Below are 15,701 nucleotides of genomic sequence, written 5' to 3' on the forward strand. Positions count from 1 at the left end.
GTTTCTGGAAATTGTACCGCAAGGTACTTGGCAAGCCTAGACAGTACAAATTATTTTTGTGTTTGTTGTATGTAATATTTGTAAAAACAACTTCCACCTATGCTTCAAATTTCTTTCTTCTTCCTCTTCACGGTCGTGGCTGCGAATACCAAAATTCTCAATTTCTATGCCTCGGCAGGCCAACGAGCAGTATGGAACGAATGGTGAGAGCGAGCATCCAGTTCAAGCAAGGTATTTAACGTCTGCCCAAGCCAACGTTGAGTGCCAACGGAAGCCAAAGGCAATGGGAAATTCTACCGGCACCTGTGGGAATGCCTCTGTCGGACGATACCTCTCTACTCTGGATCAACCTAGACCTGTCGAGAAGGGAACGGACAGCCTATACCTTGCGTGTCTCGTGGGCGGCATACGTTCGTGGTATCACCATCACTACCAAGTACTCATTGTGACTTGCATGCAGCACCCGACCGACGTTTTCATTGACGTCCTCGATGGGCCAGCTCGAGCACATATTCGCTTCGTCGATGCCGGCGTCCTTACTCCAGGGCGAACAAAGCAGCCTCATCCCGTGCCATTCAGTATCGTCTTGGAGCGCCTGTACTTTGGTTTCCTCCCGGCTTCTGTTGTACCTACTCTTGTTTTCATGGCGGTCGTTGTCCTGATTGCAGGTTTTGCTCTCTCTAGGATCAATGCATATCTGGAGAAAATATCGGTCGAAGCTAGGAGGGAGAGACGTTTGAAATCATTTGGCGTAACGACTCGTTGATATTGCCAGGAACCGAGCGCACCAAGAAGTTTGTTCAAACGTATTTTATGCGTCAAATATATTCGTCACTCACTATTTATGGCTGCGCTTTCAAAAATCGTTCCTACTTTCCGGTCTCGGCCTGCATTACTCTTCTTCTTGGTAAGACGTGATTCCGTGCTCTCCAGTGCAAACTATAATAGATTGCGCACCTGCCTATCTTACAGTGACAAAAACGTCGACTCGCGAAATTCGACTTCATGATGGCGCGATATCGTTCACACACCCCGAAAACACTTATTATCGGCATCGCTTCCTAATCTCTTTCGTATAACCATGGTCTTCTCAAAACTACATTGCCTATCACTGTTTCTATCGAGTGCTTGGGCGCAGCAGGTCGCCTTCCAAAGGCTCGAATTCCACCACCAAAGTCACGACACTTCAGAGTGGACCCAATTCAACCATACGATCAAGCATGTCGCGGTTATCGGGGCAGGTCAGGACCATCTTGTGGTCGATATCTGGCATGTTTGCTGACTTGATCATGATCTAAGGTCCTGCGGGGCTCCAAGCAGCCGCTGCTCTGGTAGAACACAACTTTACAGTACGCCTCTTTGACCGCGCTCCTGGTCCGGGTGGAAACTGGTTCTATTCTGAAGAGATTCCTGTTCGGGAGTCTTACCCGTAAGCTGAGCCCAATACCTTGCTGAAAAATGCTCATATCGCGCGCAGAGACGAACCTTTGGGAAAGCAAAAGTGGGTTCCTGACCATCTTCCCGTAACCCAGTACTACCAAGAAGGTAACGATGGTGTGAGTCTGGACGAGAGGTGGAGAGAGCATTGGCTCCCGCGTCCGATTTGGGACTCGCTATCCACGAACTCACCCGCAGTCATTACTGAACTTCCCGATGTGCCATATTTGCCTGACCACGTATGTTCATCACTACTTTCTGATATACCATGCCTTAGTAATACTTGTTTAGCCTTGGGTGATCCCTGCTCATACAATCCAGACGCATGTTCGCGCCTATGCCTCCCTTCACAAGCTCAATGTGAACGACAACCCGGCAGTAACGGCTTACTCAACACGCGTCGAGAAGCTTGCGAAGAAACCTAACAGTTCAGCGTGGACGCTTACTCTGAAGCATCTCAAAAAGCTTGAAGAATCGCACCGGATTAAAGCTACTTGGTGGACCGAGGAATTCGATGCTGTTGTTGTTGCCGCAGGACCCTATGATCAACCTCATGTACCCAACATTGAAGGTCTAATTGAGTGGAGCAAAGTAAGGGCCGTCGACGATCCGTCCAGGTTTAGTGTCTATCATTCGAGGGTCTATCGTACCCCGCAGCGGTACACTGGAAAGGTATGTTCGTGATTACAGAAGATATCAAGTGGCTAACGAACGTCTCCTGAGCAGAACGTACTGGTCGTTGGTGTTGGCACCTCTGGCTCGGAAATCGCTCGTGATATCATACCTTATGCTAAGAAGGTTTATGCTAGCTCGAAGGTTTGCATCTTGGTTTTGTCATACTCTGCAAAGTCGTTGATCCTTGAGATAGAAATACGTCTGGGACAACCTCCACCCCTTCCAGCGCCGTTCCTTTCGCAGATTCCCTCCCGAGACTGAATTTATTCCCGAGATTGCCTCTTTTAGTGCGCTGCCCTCGTTTGATAACGGCATAAAGGCAGGAAAGATAACTCTCGTGAATGGTAGTGTTTTGGAAGGTATCGATGAGGTATACGACTCAATTTCTCTCGAACACCTTTCAGAGTGCTGAAGTGATTGTCAGATTATCCTCGCGACAGGATACAAGAGGTCAAACTCATTCCTTTCAGCAATCCTTAATGGGTAGGTGCTGTCCAGAGTCTTGTCTAATCCTCAGCTGATAGATTCTTATGCAGCACTCTCGGCAACAAATTCCAAGCCCCATCTAGTCCTCCGTCCGATGTATTCAATGGAAATCCTCTGCGGAACGTTCACTGGACTGGGCATTACATCCCTGACCCGACGCTTGCATTCACCAATGGTATGTATTCTAAGTTCGTATATACATATTACTTATTTTCGGTTTTAAGTACGTCCATGGACCATCGGTCAATATCAGTCGTATGCGCTCGCCAAAGTATGGGAGGGAACTGCGCGGATTCCTAACGAGGCTGAGCTGTGGAGGCAATACAATGGTACGAGATACACACATTTCCGCGGGCTCTTTGGAACTGGTCCCTCGGAAGGTCAGTCTTGACTCGTCATGCTGGACTCAAATTTGACTTTGACTTTTAGCTATCGTTCGCCAATATGTGGCGTGGCTCAACAACGAGTCTCTCGAACATGGTGGTAGACTCGTCTCTCCTTGGCCTGTACAGTACGTTTTGTGCCTCCCCCTCGTTTCCTTCGAGTTGTGTATTGATAAAGGGATATCAGGAACTGGGAGGTGTTTTCTTATTATGCTAATCAGGAATGGGAAAAAGATTATATTACGAGGGAGAATTTTACGCAGTTTGAGAAGTTGCCCGCGGATGAGTGGACGAAGGCTGATGTATGGGATGCTTCCGTTCTGGAGGACGAGTTCTGGTAGATTTGAGGCATGATCATTGATATGCGGTGATTTGCAAATGTACCTTGTCTTCTTAGGGCCGCATGCAATAACAAATGGATGTACTATTTTGTTATATGCCCACTGAGGCCGAAAGCTGGGGTATGCGTATACACAGGTACCAGTTCCATCGAATAAGTGTTGAATGAAGATTTGAGATGAACGGATGCGAGTGGGTCAGTAAGGTCCTGTGACGGTTGACCCAATTCGCGTTCGTGTCGGGCTAACAAAGGATAGAGAGATGAGCGAGGACCACGGATGAGAAAAAAATATTAGCGCCGATCAGAAATACTACCTTGTTTCTCCGTTCTCGTTTATGAATGATTCTGAGATCACCAAGGTACTGAAGTTATTCTTTGTCCTGATTCTGAATCAGTTTGAGTCGGTTCTGGAGGCAGTTGGACTGTTTCAGTTTACAAGAACGAGAGGAGAGGAGTATCATATATAAGGCACGAACACAAGTATTCATGCACATGAATGAGATCCATAATATCATAGGACAATCTGGCTGATAAAGAGAGAAGATACTAAGTCCTTGGAAGCCTGATGACTCGGAGAGAACAAGTCCCTGTGTCTACTTCAATCGCTATCCTCGTTCTCACTGCCATCAAAACCATCACGGCCCCTCCTTTGAAGGGAAGAAGGTTTCAGTGGGTAGTTGCGCTCCTGAGACTAGTTTCATCGTAATGATTCATATGTGCGGCGACAGGCCCCAAAGCGGCGGTTGCAAGTCGGCGGCACTGTAGTGCGAAAGTCTCTTGCTATGCGTCAGTACATATCGATGCATAGCAGCACCTCGTATCGTTCTGAGAGGAGGTTGTGATATCAAGCTATTTCCAAGTTCCAAGGCGATGCAGATGGAGGGTCCGTTCCACCGCTGTTGGTGATCTGTTCGAGATGGCGTTACAAAGGAAGAACGGAGGGCTGGACAAGGATGTCACTGATGCTGTGCTGGACGACTCGGCTCAGGTGAGAAAGAATAAATATGCGCCATGAGAAGGGATCGAGATATGACCTTGGCCGAAACTTCTATCCTGGCCGGTGGTATCCAGTCGCAATATCAGGAGCTATCCGGGTAAAGGGAGGGATGACAGGCATGAATTTTACCTGTGAGATGAGGGAAGAAGATGTCCTTCTTTGGCTTCGGAAGAATACTCAGGCTTGGTGGAGCTCAGATGATAGCAAGCTCGTGATACCAGTTTGTTTATATCGAGATATTTTCCTCACTGACTGAGCGAGGTCCAGTCGACTGCTGTAGAAGCCTGACATTATGCTGGTGTTATAAGTATACCAAAGAATACTTTGCAGGCAGACGTTGCATCGGCTAAAAGCGGTCTGATAGAATTTCGGGAAGTCCTGGAGCCTCCTTCATAGCGACCCATTCCTGGGGGCTATTGTATCCAGGAGGCGGTGCCAAGAAAAAAGTTCGTAACTTTGATAAATATAAAGGATATTAACGGAAAAGTCGAAGTGGAGCTTCTAGTGCTTCGGCAAAACGACGACGGCAGACTTGATATAGGAGATATCTACCAGTCTCATAGATGCAGAGCAGATACAGGAGACAGATCCACAGCTGGATACAAGGAGCAGTTTAGTACAAGACACAAAATGCGCCTCAAGTTCAGGTTGTTACCCTTTGGACCACCTTTGTTTTAACCAAAAGTAGATGAGCATGCTGCGGGTAGCCAAACCACTTGATTCGGGTCTCGAGTGAAGTTCGATTTCATTATTAGATTATGCCCAGTGGTAGCGCTACCTGGATTTGCTCCCGACATGAGTGTGGTCGTTCAACCCTGATCGGGTAAGCGATCGGCTCTACTTTTGCCGGACCGATGTCCCGGACCGGTTGTCTTCCACTTTCTATTTCATTCTACGTGTCTTCATCCTCCCACGTTATCCGGTGTCGTGTCAGTTTCCCTCTAGTTATCTATTAGAAGAGGGACATGTTTTCCAAGCGCGACCCTAATCCTGTATCTTCTGATCCAGGTGTCTCACTGGCACAGGCATCGTCAAGTGTATTTGACTACACCTCTGTAACAACTTTTCTCCGTGTTTTGTCATCCAGCTAATATATGTTTTCAGATATTTTCTTTGGTATTTGGAGGTTGCTGCTCGTATGTTTTACCGCGATATTGCCAGGATACACGCTTGATGCAACTTTTCCTCTTAGGAACGTCTGGCTCTACGAAAATCTCCTCCTGCTTAATCCACGAATTGGTGAATCTTAGACTTATTCTGCCTCTCTGTTTTTGGACGTGAGCCAACGCTGCCTTTACTCCAGGTTCCGCACTCACTTTTTCACAAATGATGTTCATTTCTCTGCAATCATTTCCGTCGTTCGTCACTCGTTCACCAGATACGTGGATACCGCGACTGAAGCCACGACAAGTACCACTTAAGAACTGGGCTACCCAAGTGCTCGTTTTATCAACCGGATCGCTATTAAATAACTGGGTCTTTGCCTTCAATGTGCCTCTTACTGTGTTGATGGTCTTCCGTTCGGCTGGTAAACATGTCGAGTTCTCTGGCTTATGACGTATCTCAAGCCACCTGCAGGCCTCCCCGTTTCCATGTTATTCGGATTCTTCTTCATGAAGAAGAGATATAGCTTTGTGCAAGTGGTAGGCCTTTCTTGTCTTCAGGTTTTTTTTGTTAACTGAGTTTTTTAAGTTCTCGGTCATTATGGTCTCTTTGGGAGTTACAATCGCAACCTTTTCTCGTCCACGATCGGGCGCACCTTCACAATCAAATTCTGATGTCCAGCAGTATTCGGTAGGAATTGTGATGCTGATCTTGTCCTTGTTGTGTACCGGTTTTCTTGGGATGCTCCAAGAGAAGACCTATCAAAGATACGGCCCCTGCTGGAAAGAAGGAGTATTTTATACGGTACAGTGCTGCCATTCTTGTTTTCTTCTTTACTGATAGAAGACACAAGCATTGTCTCTCTCTTCCTATCTTCCTATTCCTGGTTCAGGACGTTAGGCAGGGCTTGGCGAGTCTTTCCGAACCAACGGAGACTTCGGCTGGCACGCCATGGTTAATCTTGGCAGGAAACCTTGTTACGCAGCTTATATGTGTTTCGGGGGTGAACCGATTGACATCCGTGAGTTTCATCTGCTACGCAAAGTCATTAGCTGAGTCAACGGCAGCGAGTATCGTCTGTGTCGACGAATTTGGTGCTAACGACGAGAAAGGCGATCAGTTTATGCTTTAGCGTATGGTGGTTTGGGAACGGATGGAATCTTCAACTTGGTATTGGTGCTTCTATGGTATTCCTGGGTAGCATGTTGTATAGCGCGGGTGCCAGGGTAGAAAAGAAAAAGATAGAATAATATAATAGGCGTTCGGGCGGTGTATCATTTGATTGCCGGAGACGGTCTTTTCCGACTCGCGGGCTGCTCGTTACTTAGCTTTCCCAACGTTCACGTCCGTTCGTCATGTTAGAAAAGGTAGACTCTTTCCACTTTATGGAGACCAGCAACATATCGTATTCAAGGTATCCTGGCTCTGGACACCAGCGCCTGCGCCAGCACCCGCAAAATTCGACCCAACGGATCCCAAAATGAATCCGTTGAACCCGCAGGGCTTGAAACCGTGTGTCGAGTTGGAATTAGTATTCGTATGATGCTCACGTATTCTCTCAAGGTGCTGTGCGTGCCCACAGACAAAGTCGGCTCGTGATGACTGTTTCCTCAACGCCGGTGTGGAAGCCGACGAAAAATGCAGAGAGCTTGTTGCAAGTCATATAGCCTGTATGCAGGGATTGGGATTTAAAGTCTGACTTTCTGCTGCTGCCGTCGATACACAGAGGACAATATATATCTCTTGCGAAGAGAACGACTTGTGTGTCAGTGTTCTGTGAGAATCAGTAGCTTTCTGGTGAGTTCCCTCATCTTCTACAGTATATTTTTTAAGACTCAATCCCGAAACAGTGAGAGATAGGTAACTCGGCCATTAAATGGCGCCTGCTTACACGGAGTACCCAAGTGTTCCAAGTCTCGCCGGGCACAGTTCATTGGCGTGCTCTGACGGCTGTCTGTGTTGACCCAAAATCGCAACAAGTACACTATCTACTAAAACACGGTGGAGGTACTAGTCCTCAGCCTCCCTCCTTTTCTCTTGTCCTGGTCCCTCTGCTCATTGATCTGATTTCATCTGGTGTTTCTTGTGAGGTATAGTAACGGACATGTACGGTATTTTTTTGCTCCCTGGGTGGGGCTAATTAAGTTGGGTTCTGCGTTTTGCCTAGGCCATGGAGTGTTTTGCGAGTGTGTCATGCATGAATGTCGTGTTGGCTGTGCTCTCGTGGTATGCGATGACTATATCCGTGTTCTTCTTCTGTATCATAGTACTCTTCCTCTTCTCACTATTCTCTTTCCGTTTACCGCATGGACAGTTAACATCCTTGCTTAGCACAAATTGTGCATAGTATTCGCCGATTCATCCATGTCCTGTTCTGCATTACAGGACTCGGCCGTATACTTCTCTTTTCCCTGGGAAGGCCTTGACATATTTTAATGATACATTTGTTTCCGATCCTTAGACATGCCTACTACATTATACTGTATATAACAGCGTCCATCTAGTCTAAAATCAATTTGCGCTCCCGGATAAAGCCATACTTGGTTCCGATGATATCCTGCAGTCCTTCCTGCACACCAACGAAATCATGACGGCCTGCCAACAACTTGACGAGCATGACATCTCTGTTGCCATCGGTGAATTCTTCTACGGTTCCAAAGTTGTCCAGCTTTGTATGTGTGACCAACTCTTCCCGCCTTTCTTTTCTAGCGCTTACTTGCGAGGTGAAGGTGGCCCAGTCTTCTTTTGACAAGGCCGAAGGATTTGTGGGTAGCTTGACGGTCGGAAGGTGGGGTTCGAGGAAGGCGTTGAAGAGTGTTTCGGAGTGGGTATAGGGTATATCCCAGTCGTTCTCTGCGAAAGGGTATAAAAGACAGCAGAGAAACAACGATTATAACACTGACCGGCATGGGCGATAGTCACTTCGCCCTTTATTCTCTGCAAGTAGATGTGAATAAACGGGTTCAACTGCAGTCAGAGGATGAAACACACAGGAACGATGCTAAAGGTATCGAATTTGTGGATCAATGCCCAGGAAACAATATCTGGGCAAGATCATCGTGAGCGTAAGCTGAGAACCGACTTGAGAAAACTGACTGGCGGCGTAGGGGATCATAGACAGAGGCTTCATCAAGGGTACAGCCCCAAACACGTTGTACGTCTTCAGAACGTCTTCAATGCTCGAAAACGGGCTCATAAGGACGACGCCTCGATAGTTGACGCCTTCGTCTGAGAGTTCAGCGGCTAAACGAGCGCCCACGCCTGTGCCTAGACTGTGGCCAACGATGAGGATGTCTTCGCCTCTTGCACCCTGGCTGATCAACCACTCCCACGCAGCTCTCGCGTCGCGGACCAAGCCGTCCTCACTGGGTGTTCCGGAGCTTTCGGCGAAACCGCGATAGTCGATGGCCAGGACATTGGCATGAAGGCGAGAGGAGTAAGCCTGGTAATGTTGTACCCGCGCATTGAAGGCCCGAGTGCCGGCGTTTCCATGCAGGAAGAGAATGGTGGGGGAGCTTCTTATAGCATCGGATATGAGCAGCTCGGGTGACTGAGGTGGAAATGGAATGGTCTGGTACTGTCTGTCGGAGAGAACGAACCATGAACCGAGGGATTCGTTGTCGGACGTTTGAATCTTGAAGTTGTATGTTTTGTTTGCTGGGACAAGGTTACACACTGTCGCTAGCTTGCTACAGAGACAGGAATAACGCACGAGAAAGACCATATTTCTCTGGGGCGTCAAAGTCGGCAAACCAGGGAACACGAACAGCATTAAGATATATTGTACTAGAATCAAGTCAGCAAGACGTGTATGCAGGCGATGAGGTTGTACTGACTGGCCTTGAAAGTACGGAATCGTTAGTAGACCCACGGTGACCAAGTAAACACCGCCAAGGACAGCAAATACGGTCCGAGCCTTGGTTAGAAAGGAATTCGTTAATAGACGGTCCATTTCTGAGTGTTAGAATATGAGAAATGTCAAGTCAACGTTGAGAACGTTGATGCTGAAAAACAAACTGTTCGATCACATGCCCAACCGTGACTTACTTCAATACACCAAGCCCGCCAGAATAGAGAATCAACACCGTACGTACAGTAATTGCTACATGAAAAAAATGCAAGGTATAACTAGTATAGCTAGTACAAAGTAATAATAATAAGTCCCAGCCAACAATAATTTACGCTGCAGAGCCAAGTAGTGATACCGAAAAGAACTCAACCATGTCGTCAAGATATCCGGGCTTCGCGATGATATTCTGGCGGTAGCTCATCCTCATCCCATTCGCCCCCTGCTTGCAATCTCTCATTTAACAGTCTGACCAACTCCTCTGTGGGCAGATCAACCCTCTGTGGCTGCTCGTTCGACGGACCAGCCACGGGTTCCGGCACTGGTGGTTGCGGCTCCGACGGTCTGGTGGCACTTTCTTGCAAGATCGCGGTTGATTGAGCATGCAGAAGAGCTGCTTTCTCCCCAATAGAAGATGACTGTCCCTCACGACTAAGTCCTCCCGCTGACATTTTCTCAGATCTCTGACTGCTCGTCGGCGAATGTTGCTGTCTGTCAGAATTCGAGTACGAGGAGGTCAAAGGCGCCATTATGAATGGCGTAGGTGCAGGGAGTGAGACGGGTGATGGAGAAAAGTCATCGTCCAATACGACAGACCTGCGCATTTTCTCGCGTCGTCGTCGCCGGCGAAGGAATAGAACGAGACCGATAATGGCGAGGATGGAGATACCACCGATGACGCCTCCTGCGATAGGGCCCGTGGGGCTGGAAGATCTTGAACCTGAACCAGAGCTCGAATCGGAGCCGGAGCTTGAACCCGAGCTCGAGGTTGACGAAGGTGCCTCTTGGTCTTTAAGCAGTATGCCGTTGATGAGAACGCTCAGGGCAATAGTCTGGTTGTCACTTTGAAAGTCAGAGCTTGGTGGCCCGACCCATTCAGCACCGTATACATTGGTTCCATTTGATGTCGCCAGTTCGAGGACGGCATTATACTGGGAATGTGTTCAATAATTATATAGGCATTATATACGCCAGCACACACATACCTGCACACCTATGTATTCCTTGACATAATTTCGCATATCAGAATACGTAGTGTTCCGCCAATACACCGCGCCGAGGCCGCGCATCATCAAAAGGTCGCCACTCTTGGAATCTGCAAAAAAACAGTTAGTCGCTGCATCTCAAAGTCAAGCCTTTTAGCACCCACCCCCATTCGCAATGACGCCATCGTTGCCTTGCCAAGCGTCATTGGTCACTGCAGCTGCTACGGTCTCCTGAAGCAGAGTTTGCGTGCTCGCGTTTCCGCTGATCGAAGTTAGTATGGCCAGGCCCTCGATGAACAATCCAGAATTATATGGATGCGTCCCTGAACCGACCGAGCATGAGTCGTTCTTTCTGGCAGAAATGGAATCCTGGACCACGTTCTCTACATTATAGAGATGTGAATGGATAAATGTCGCTGATTCGATGGCTGCGTTCAGATACGTCTCGTTGCCGGTTGCTTCGGCCAACAGAGCAGATACACTGGTTTGGTAGGATGTAAGCATGATGAAGGAAGGAAGGATTCATAGAACCTACACTAGAAACGAGCTAAGGATCAAAGTGTCAAAGTCTGGAGAATTGCTAGTGGTCAGAGGCTCACCCTGTGGCTAAGCCGACGATGCTCGGATTATCCGAGTCCGTTTCCTAAGAAAAAATAAGAGAGATTAGAATAGGTGGCTAAATAATCATGGCTTACCCAGAAAGTACCGCCAGCCATGGTGACTGCAAACTGAAGTCAGGTCCATTCAGATGAAAGCTGGACACGCGATGCTCACTGCCTTGGCACGTAGACTGCACGGAAAATGACTTTACGGACGTGTTCCCGGATGAAACGTCGGCGTCTGAGAGGGTGTAAGCCCTCGCGGATGTCCAAGAGGTGACAGCGTAGTTCAGAAACGTTTCGTCCTGGTAGATTTCATAGGCGCGGGCGGCTGCATAGCCGTAGGCGCTGTAAACCCATTTGATATGACATCCGGTGAAAAGAGCGGGGGGGGGGAAGACTCACAGTCCGTAGTTTAGCTATTGATTGAGGGGGAAAAGATAAACAGATGAGGGTTTATATAAAACATAGACTAACACTTGGTTGTGGGAGAAAAAAAGTCAGCTCGATAGCGCTGTAGAAAGAGATAGACGCACAATTCGTCCAGAAAATTCGACCGATCTGCCTCGATGAGTGGAAAATACTTCTTCAACACATCTTTGTATGTCGTCTGATTTGTTATCCTGTCGAACTCGGCCATCTCTGCGTAAAATGCTCCCGGTGTGCCATAAGCAGAATCTAAACGCAACCTTAAAAACGTGCGCAAGGAGAGAGAGATAAAAATACTAACCATTAAATGACCCATCACTCTGGAGGTAGCCGAGCGTTTTCTCCAGGGCAGCACTGACAATGCTGATACGGTTATCCTGGGATGTGGTTACATTCGGGCTCTGAGAAGAGAGAGAGGATGATCAGCTGTCGATAGTTCCGAATAATGACCATCGGAATTGCTCACTCGCCAGGAGGACGAAGGCGTGAAATCTTGAGCGGCGATTATTAGAAGAGAATGAGCGACCAGCGTCCAGAAGATAAAGAGGGACACCATGGGACGGTAAGAGAAAAGAAAAAGACCTGACTACGAGGTGGGCCTCCCAAGGAAGATGTATGCCGTTGTGTTGGTGATGGTGACTTACACAGCCTCTTTCTCTTGATTTTTCAGAGGGGGGCGCCACTGGGGCGCCCGGCAATAGTCAGGGTAAGCTGGTAAGGATCATGTCCGGGTGTGGTGCCTGAGGGCAACCTTGGGAACACGGAAGAGTAACCGCGAAAAATATAAAGAGCAATCCAACATTAGAGCAGACTTTCAGTATCTTTCATTTTTTTGTTGTGGCTGAGAGGACGTATGTATTCCGAGATAGCGTTCGGAATGAAGTGGGCGAACGGAAGGAACCCGGGAATGCGGCGTTGTCACCCCTGCCGGTGCCAGTGACACTCTAATGTGCAATTGAATTTACGGCTACTCGATGATTGTAACAGACTGGATAGGTCGTTCAAGGATTCGTAACTTTGGGAGTTCTTTCATGTCCTTCAAATGTTTCCTTGGACTTGGCAATAGTTTTTCGGTATCCTGAAACAGGTCAATCATTTCTGGCGTACCCAGAAGCCCCACCGCATTGGCTGGGTCCTGGGACCCTAGTTACTAGTAGAACAAGATTTCCTACAAACTTCATTGTGATTTTCCGGTCAGAAATGAGTAGTCCAAGGTATGTCCATCACGGTAATATGGATGGGTAGCAAAGATTGCTGGTACATTCTTATTTCGCATCCTTGACCCCAAGTCAAACAAAAACTCGACTCACTTGTAGATATCCTCCACGAGCTTTACGTCCATGCAAGTACTCGCGACTGTAGCTCAACGTTCCAACTAATCGACTATTTTGATGCTGTCTTCTGTTAAAGTCAGGCCTAGTCGTTCGTGACGCTGGAGCATTGTAGTGCTTCAGGCTCTTAGCAATGGAGGGTACTCACCGCACGACATGCGGTTAACATCATCGATGCAGAAGCATTCTACAATATCTTCCCGGGTATCGCAGTACAAACGCTGCTGTTTCCTTGAAGCTACACTACAGATAAACACATCTAAACAGCCAATAGACGGATGCAAAATCATCAAATCTCGACGAACGTTTTTGATTTCACCTTCCAATCAAATCATTCGCTATCACAGCAAAGGACTTGTGAATAAGAAACTCTAATAAGGTCAATTGCCTACCTTCAGCTCTGACCATTCAGTAACGATCCTTTTGATCGCGCTTACTCAAGTGTAACGGACGGGCCCGTTCTACTTCCTTTTTCGTAACATAAACCCGGACTTTATTTGAACTATGCTTATCTATGCACTCCACTCTTATCTACGTATAAATACTTGGTCGTGCCTAGAATTACGCCAGTCTTTCTTACCTTTTCCCCCCGAATCGAGGTGTCTTCAACCCGGTCCTTGATTCGTCCTTGTGTGCCGCTACTGACTATCATCGCTAACGTCACATATTTTTGACCTCAGAACAAGAAACCTCGCTTAATCGACTCCTGAATCGACGGGCCTAACCCCAGGAAAGCGCTGGACTGATCACCCGGTTCTCTCTTGGCTTCGCCCCGTCACCCTACAGACTCTGCTTCGTTTACTACCTCTTTCTGCACTCGACCTTCTGCTTTCTTCTTTTCTCTCTCGAACCACTAGACATTAATGTCTCGTTATCAGCTACGTAGCCGGGGTCCCTTGATGACCCCAGTGCCTCCGGCCCCTAATGTCGCTGCTCAGGTGCAGCAGACTGAACATGATGAGTCCCCTTTGACTAGCTCCAGGGATACTGACTCTTCCAGAAGAAACCTGGCTATGCTCGAGGATCGCTCCGCGAGCCTGAGTATTCGCACTGCCCTGCCACGACGTCGTGCTGCCAGCGACGCCGGGGTTATGCCGATACCCTCTCACCTTCGTGGGAGTGGTGGACGTACTTCCGCTTCATTGGAGTACGAAGATGCTGTGGAGTTCTCTCTCTATACAGCTGAACGTGATGGCCAAGCTGGTCAAGCGTATGACACGAGTTATGACTCGATGCCAGGGGAATGGCCGGATGGCAATCCCGAAGATGGCCTGCCCGACGACCGATCTGAGGGTCAGAACACGGCGCATGGCCTTGAACATGAGGGTAGACGTACCTTACATGTAGATGAAACTAGTATTGCTAGTACTGAATACAATGAAGCCAATAACGGTGAATTTGCCGAACCCGATTGGACTGATGAACAATTGCATGCATTTGAAGAAGCTGAACGCCAGCTTGAAGAATCTGAACGCGCCACTCTTGAACGGCGTAAGGCTCGTATGGAGGAATATCGTCGCCAACCTTCCCTCATACCCGTCCGAGTTCTGCCAGTGAAACATAAACCTGAATATGAGCCAGAGAGCGGTCCCTCTGGTCCGTCGACCTTTGCCAAGGGGAAGACTGTTGAATTTCGTGGTCGTGGTATACCCGGCCTCAATGAAGAAGAACTTGACCCTGATAATCAGCGTCGAGTTTTGGAACACTGGCAGTCCATTCAGAATGAGGACCCTGCTGTTCAAAGGGCAATATACGAAGGCATTGTGGCTTCTGAACTTTGGTCTAAATCTAATAAGGATAATGAGGAGAGTTTCACTACCTCTACCCCTTACAAACCAGAGAAACATAACGAAAAGCCTAAGCACAGTCGTACTGTTAGGATTGAGGATATCATTGATTATGATGACCCAATACCAGAGAAGTATGCAGATGCTGAGTGGATTGGACCCATTCCACCTGAACATAGTTTAATTGGTTCACAGGGAATTGCCTCTACAAGTAATAAGAAGGGCAAATCTAAGTCTGTGACACCACCATCAGCTAGCACAACCTCAGGTAATGTGCATAGCACTCCAATGGGTGTACCGGCTGACTTTGAACAGCCTCATCAATCATTGACTACCCCCATGAATGAACCATGGCGTGCTTCAAGCCAGGTGCCTCCCAATAGTTTCCTGGGACGAACTCTTCATCGAGGCAACAATGGTGAAAGAAGAAGGGGACAGGCGGTGCCATCGCCATCGCCATCTGGGTCTTCATCATCCTCCTCGTCTGATAGTGGTTCCTCTTCGGACAATGAGAGCTCATCTACTTCTAATGGAAAGAAGAAGAAGAAGCATCGCAAACGTAAATCTCATTCACATCGTAAGCATAAAGGCAAATCGAAAGATGTTCATTTACGCAGGCCCATTGATCCCAAGGTCTATTCAGGATCAGAGGATGTCAAGAAGGTTAATAGATTCATGCAAGATTGTGAATCATACCTTGAGGTTCTTGATGATGATCCAGTCCGAGATGTGTACAATATATCTCGTTTCCTTGATGGTACAGCCCGTGACTTCTACGATGTAGTTGTCAGTGGAAATTATGAGAAGTGGACATTAGGCACCTTCTTCCGAGAGATGTTTGACTATTGTTTTCCTATTGATTTCCGTGAAAAGATTCGGAAGGAGATTGAGAACTGCCGTCAAGGTGGACGGCGAGTGAAGGTGTTCACCCATGAACTGGAAAACCTGTACAACGTCCTGGGTGATGAATCTGACCGTGCCAAGGTTGTTAAACTGTGGAAGGGCCTTAACCTTGACATCACTGATATCCTGTCTTGGAAGAGTTTCTCCCAGGAAGTTCACTCTTGGGCTGTCATCGCTC

The 15,701-nt window shown here is 47.8% G+C and overlaps 7 protein-coding genes across 7 annotated transcripts; 5 read left to right on the forward strand and 2 right to left on the reverse strand.

Moving 5' to 3' along the window:
• The first annotated feature begins 429 nt into the window (after positions 1–429).
• Positions 430–752, forward strand: BT62DRAFT_935517 (uncharacterized protein). The gene is made up of 2 exons (XM_043186963.1): positions 430–622; positions 685–752. Exons 1-2 carry the CDS (start codon positions 455–457, stop codon positions 721–723), a joined length of 207 nt encoding a protein of 68 aa, XP_043036677.1. The 5' UTR covers positions 430–454; the 3' UTR covers positions 724–752.
• Positions 753–1,081: 329 nt separating this feature from the next.
• BT62DRAFT_922264 (FAD/NAD-P-binding domain-containing protein) lies at positions 1,082–3,322 on the forward strand (the record flags this gene model as incomplete). The annotated part of the gene is made up of 11 exons (XM_043184389.1): positions 1,082–1,241; positions 1,300–1,429; positions 1,478–1,676; positions 1,729–2,109; positions 2,164–2,253; positions 2,306–2,482; positions 2,537–2,595; positions 2,649–2,773; positions 2,823–2,978; positions 3,028–3,109; positions 3,169–3,322. 11 exons carry the CDS (start codon positions 1,082–1,084, stop codon positions 3,320–3,322), a joined length of 1,713 nt encoding a protein of 570 aa, XP_043036678.1.
• Positions 3,323–5,190: 1,868 nt separating this feature from the next.
• BT62DRAFT_954164 (UAA transporter) lies at positions 5,191–6,726 on the forward strand. Its single transcript, XM_043188295.1, has 8 exons — positions 5,191–5,373; positions 5,423–5,454; positions 5,511–5,557; positions 5,622–5,846; positions 5,897–5,961; positions 6,011–6,226; positions 6,276–6,443; positions 6,490–6,726. The coding sequence occupies exons 1-8, from the start codon at positions 5,284–5,286 to the stop codon at positions 6,670–6,672; spliced, it is 1,026 nt and encodes a 341-aa protein (XP_043036679.1). The 5' UTR covers positions 5,191–5,283; the 3' UTR covers positions 6,673–6,726.
• A 158-nt stretch (positions 6,727–6,884) lies between these two features.
• Positions 6,885–7,121, forward strand: BT62DRAFT_904297 (uncharacterized protein; the record flags this gene model as incomplete). The annotated part of the gene is made up of 2 exons (XM_043183559.1): positions 6,885–6,934; positions 6,986–7,121. Coding segments are annotated over 2 exons (186 nt in total), but the record flags the coding sequence as incomplete, so codon positions are not given.
• A 724-nt stretch (positions 7,122–7,845) lies between these two features.
• On the reverse strand, positions 7,846–9,442 carry BT62DRAFT_357684 (alpha/beta-hydrolase). Its single transcript, XM_043180613.1, has 6 exons — positions 9,259–9,442; positions 9,135–9,208; positions 8,519–9,079; positions 8,414–8,466; positions 8,326–8,359; positions 7,846–8,275 (listed from the first exon to the last, which is right to left on the reverse strand). The coding sequence occupies exons 1-6, from the start codon at positions 9,372–9,374 to the stop codon at positions 7,923–7,925; spliced, it is 1,191 nt and encodes a 396-aa protein (XP_043036681.1). The 5' UTR covers positions 9,375–9,442; the 3' UTR covers positions 7,846–7,922.
• Positions 9,443–9,649: 207 nt separating this feature from the next.
• BT62DRAFT_1009785 (uncharacterized protein) lies at positions 9,650–12,058 on the reverse strand (the record flags this gene model as incomplete). Its single annotated transcript, XM_043177583.1, has 10 exons — positions 9,650–10,420; positions 10,475–10,584; positions 10,639–10,955; positions 11,010–11,021; positions 11,074–11,117; positions 11,170–11,195; positions 11,249–11,421; positions 11,610–11,751; positions 11,804–11,903; positions 11,969–12,058. 10 exons carry the CDS (start codon positions 12,056–12,058, stop codon positions 9,650–9,652), a joined length of 1,785 nt encoding a protein of 594 aa, XP_043036682.1.
• Positions 12,059–15,235: 3,177 nt separating this feature from the next.
• Positions 15,236–15,697, forward strand: BT62DRAFT_851050 (uncharacterized protein; the record flags this gene model as incomplete). The annotated part of the gene is made up of 1 exon (XM_043182472.1): positions 15,236–15,697. A coding segment is annotated over one exon (462 nt), but the record flags the coding sequence as incomplete, so codon positions are not given.
• Positions 15,698–15,701: the final 4 nt, after the last annotated feature.

This window comes from Guyanagaster necrorhizus, assembly GCF_019112545.1.
Source record: "Guyanagaster necrorhizus MCA 3950 unplaced genomic scaffold BT62scaffold_25, whole genome shotgun sequence".
NCBI lineage: Eukaryota > Fungi > Basidiomycota > Agaricomycetes > Agaricales > Physalacriaceae > Guyanagaster > Guyanagaster necrorhizus.

Excerpts from the sequence above, each read along its gene's own strand:
- BT62DRAFT_357684 (XM_043180613.1), bottom strand. The coding sequence starts at position 9,374 with ATGGACCGTCTATTAACGAATTCCTTTCTAACCAAGGCTCGGACCGTA. Across the intron at positions 9,080-9,134 it reads AGAGAAATATGGTCTTTCTC|CAAACAAAACATACAACTTC; the intron begins GTGCGTTATTCC and ends ACCTTGTCCCAG. Across the intron at positions 8,276-8,325 it reads AGTGACTATCGCCCATGCCG|AGAACGACTGGGATATACCC; the intron begins GTCAGTGTTATA and ends ACCCTTTCGCAG.
- BT62DRAFT_954164 (XM_043188295.1), top strand. The coding sequence starts at position 5,284 with ATGTTTTCCAAGCGCGACCCTAATCCTGTATCTTCTGATCCAGGTGTC. Across the intron at positions 5,455-5,510 it reads GTATTTGGAGGTTGCTGCTC|GAACGTCTGGCTCTACGAAA; the intron begins GTATGTTTTACC and ends TTTTCCTCTTAG. Across the intron at positions 5,558-5,621 it reads CCTGCTTAATCCACGAATTG|GTTCCGCACTCACTTTTTCA; the intron begins GTGAATCTTAGA and ends CCTTTACTCCAG.
- BT62DRAFT_935517 (XM_043186963.1), top strand. The coding sequence starts at position 455 with ATGCAGCACCCGACCGACGTTTTCATTGACGTCCTCGATGGGCCAGCT. Across the intron at positions 623-684 it reads TTGGTTTCCTCCCGGCTTCT|GATCAATGCATATCTGGAGA; the intron begins GTTGTACCTACT and ends TGCTCTCTCTAG.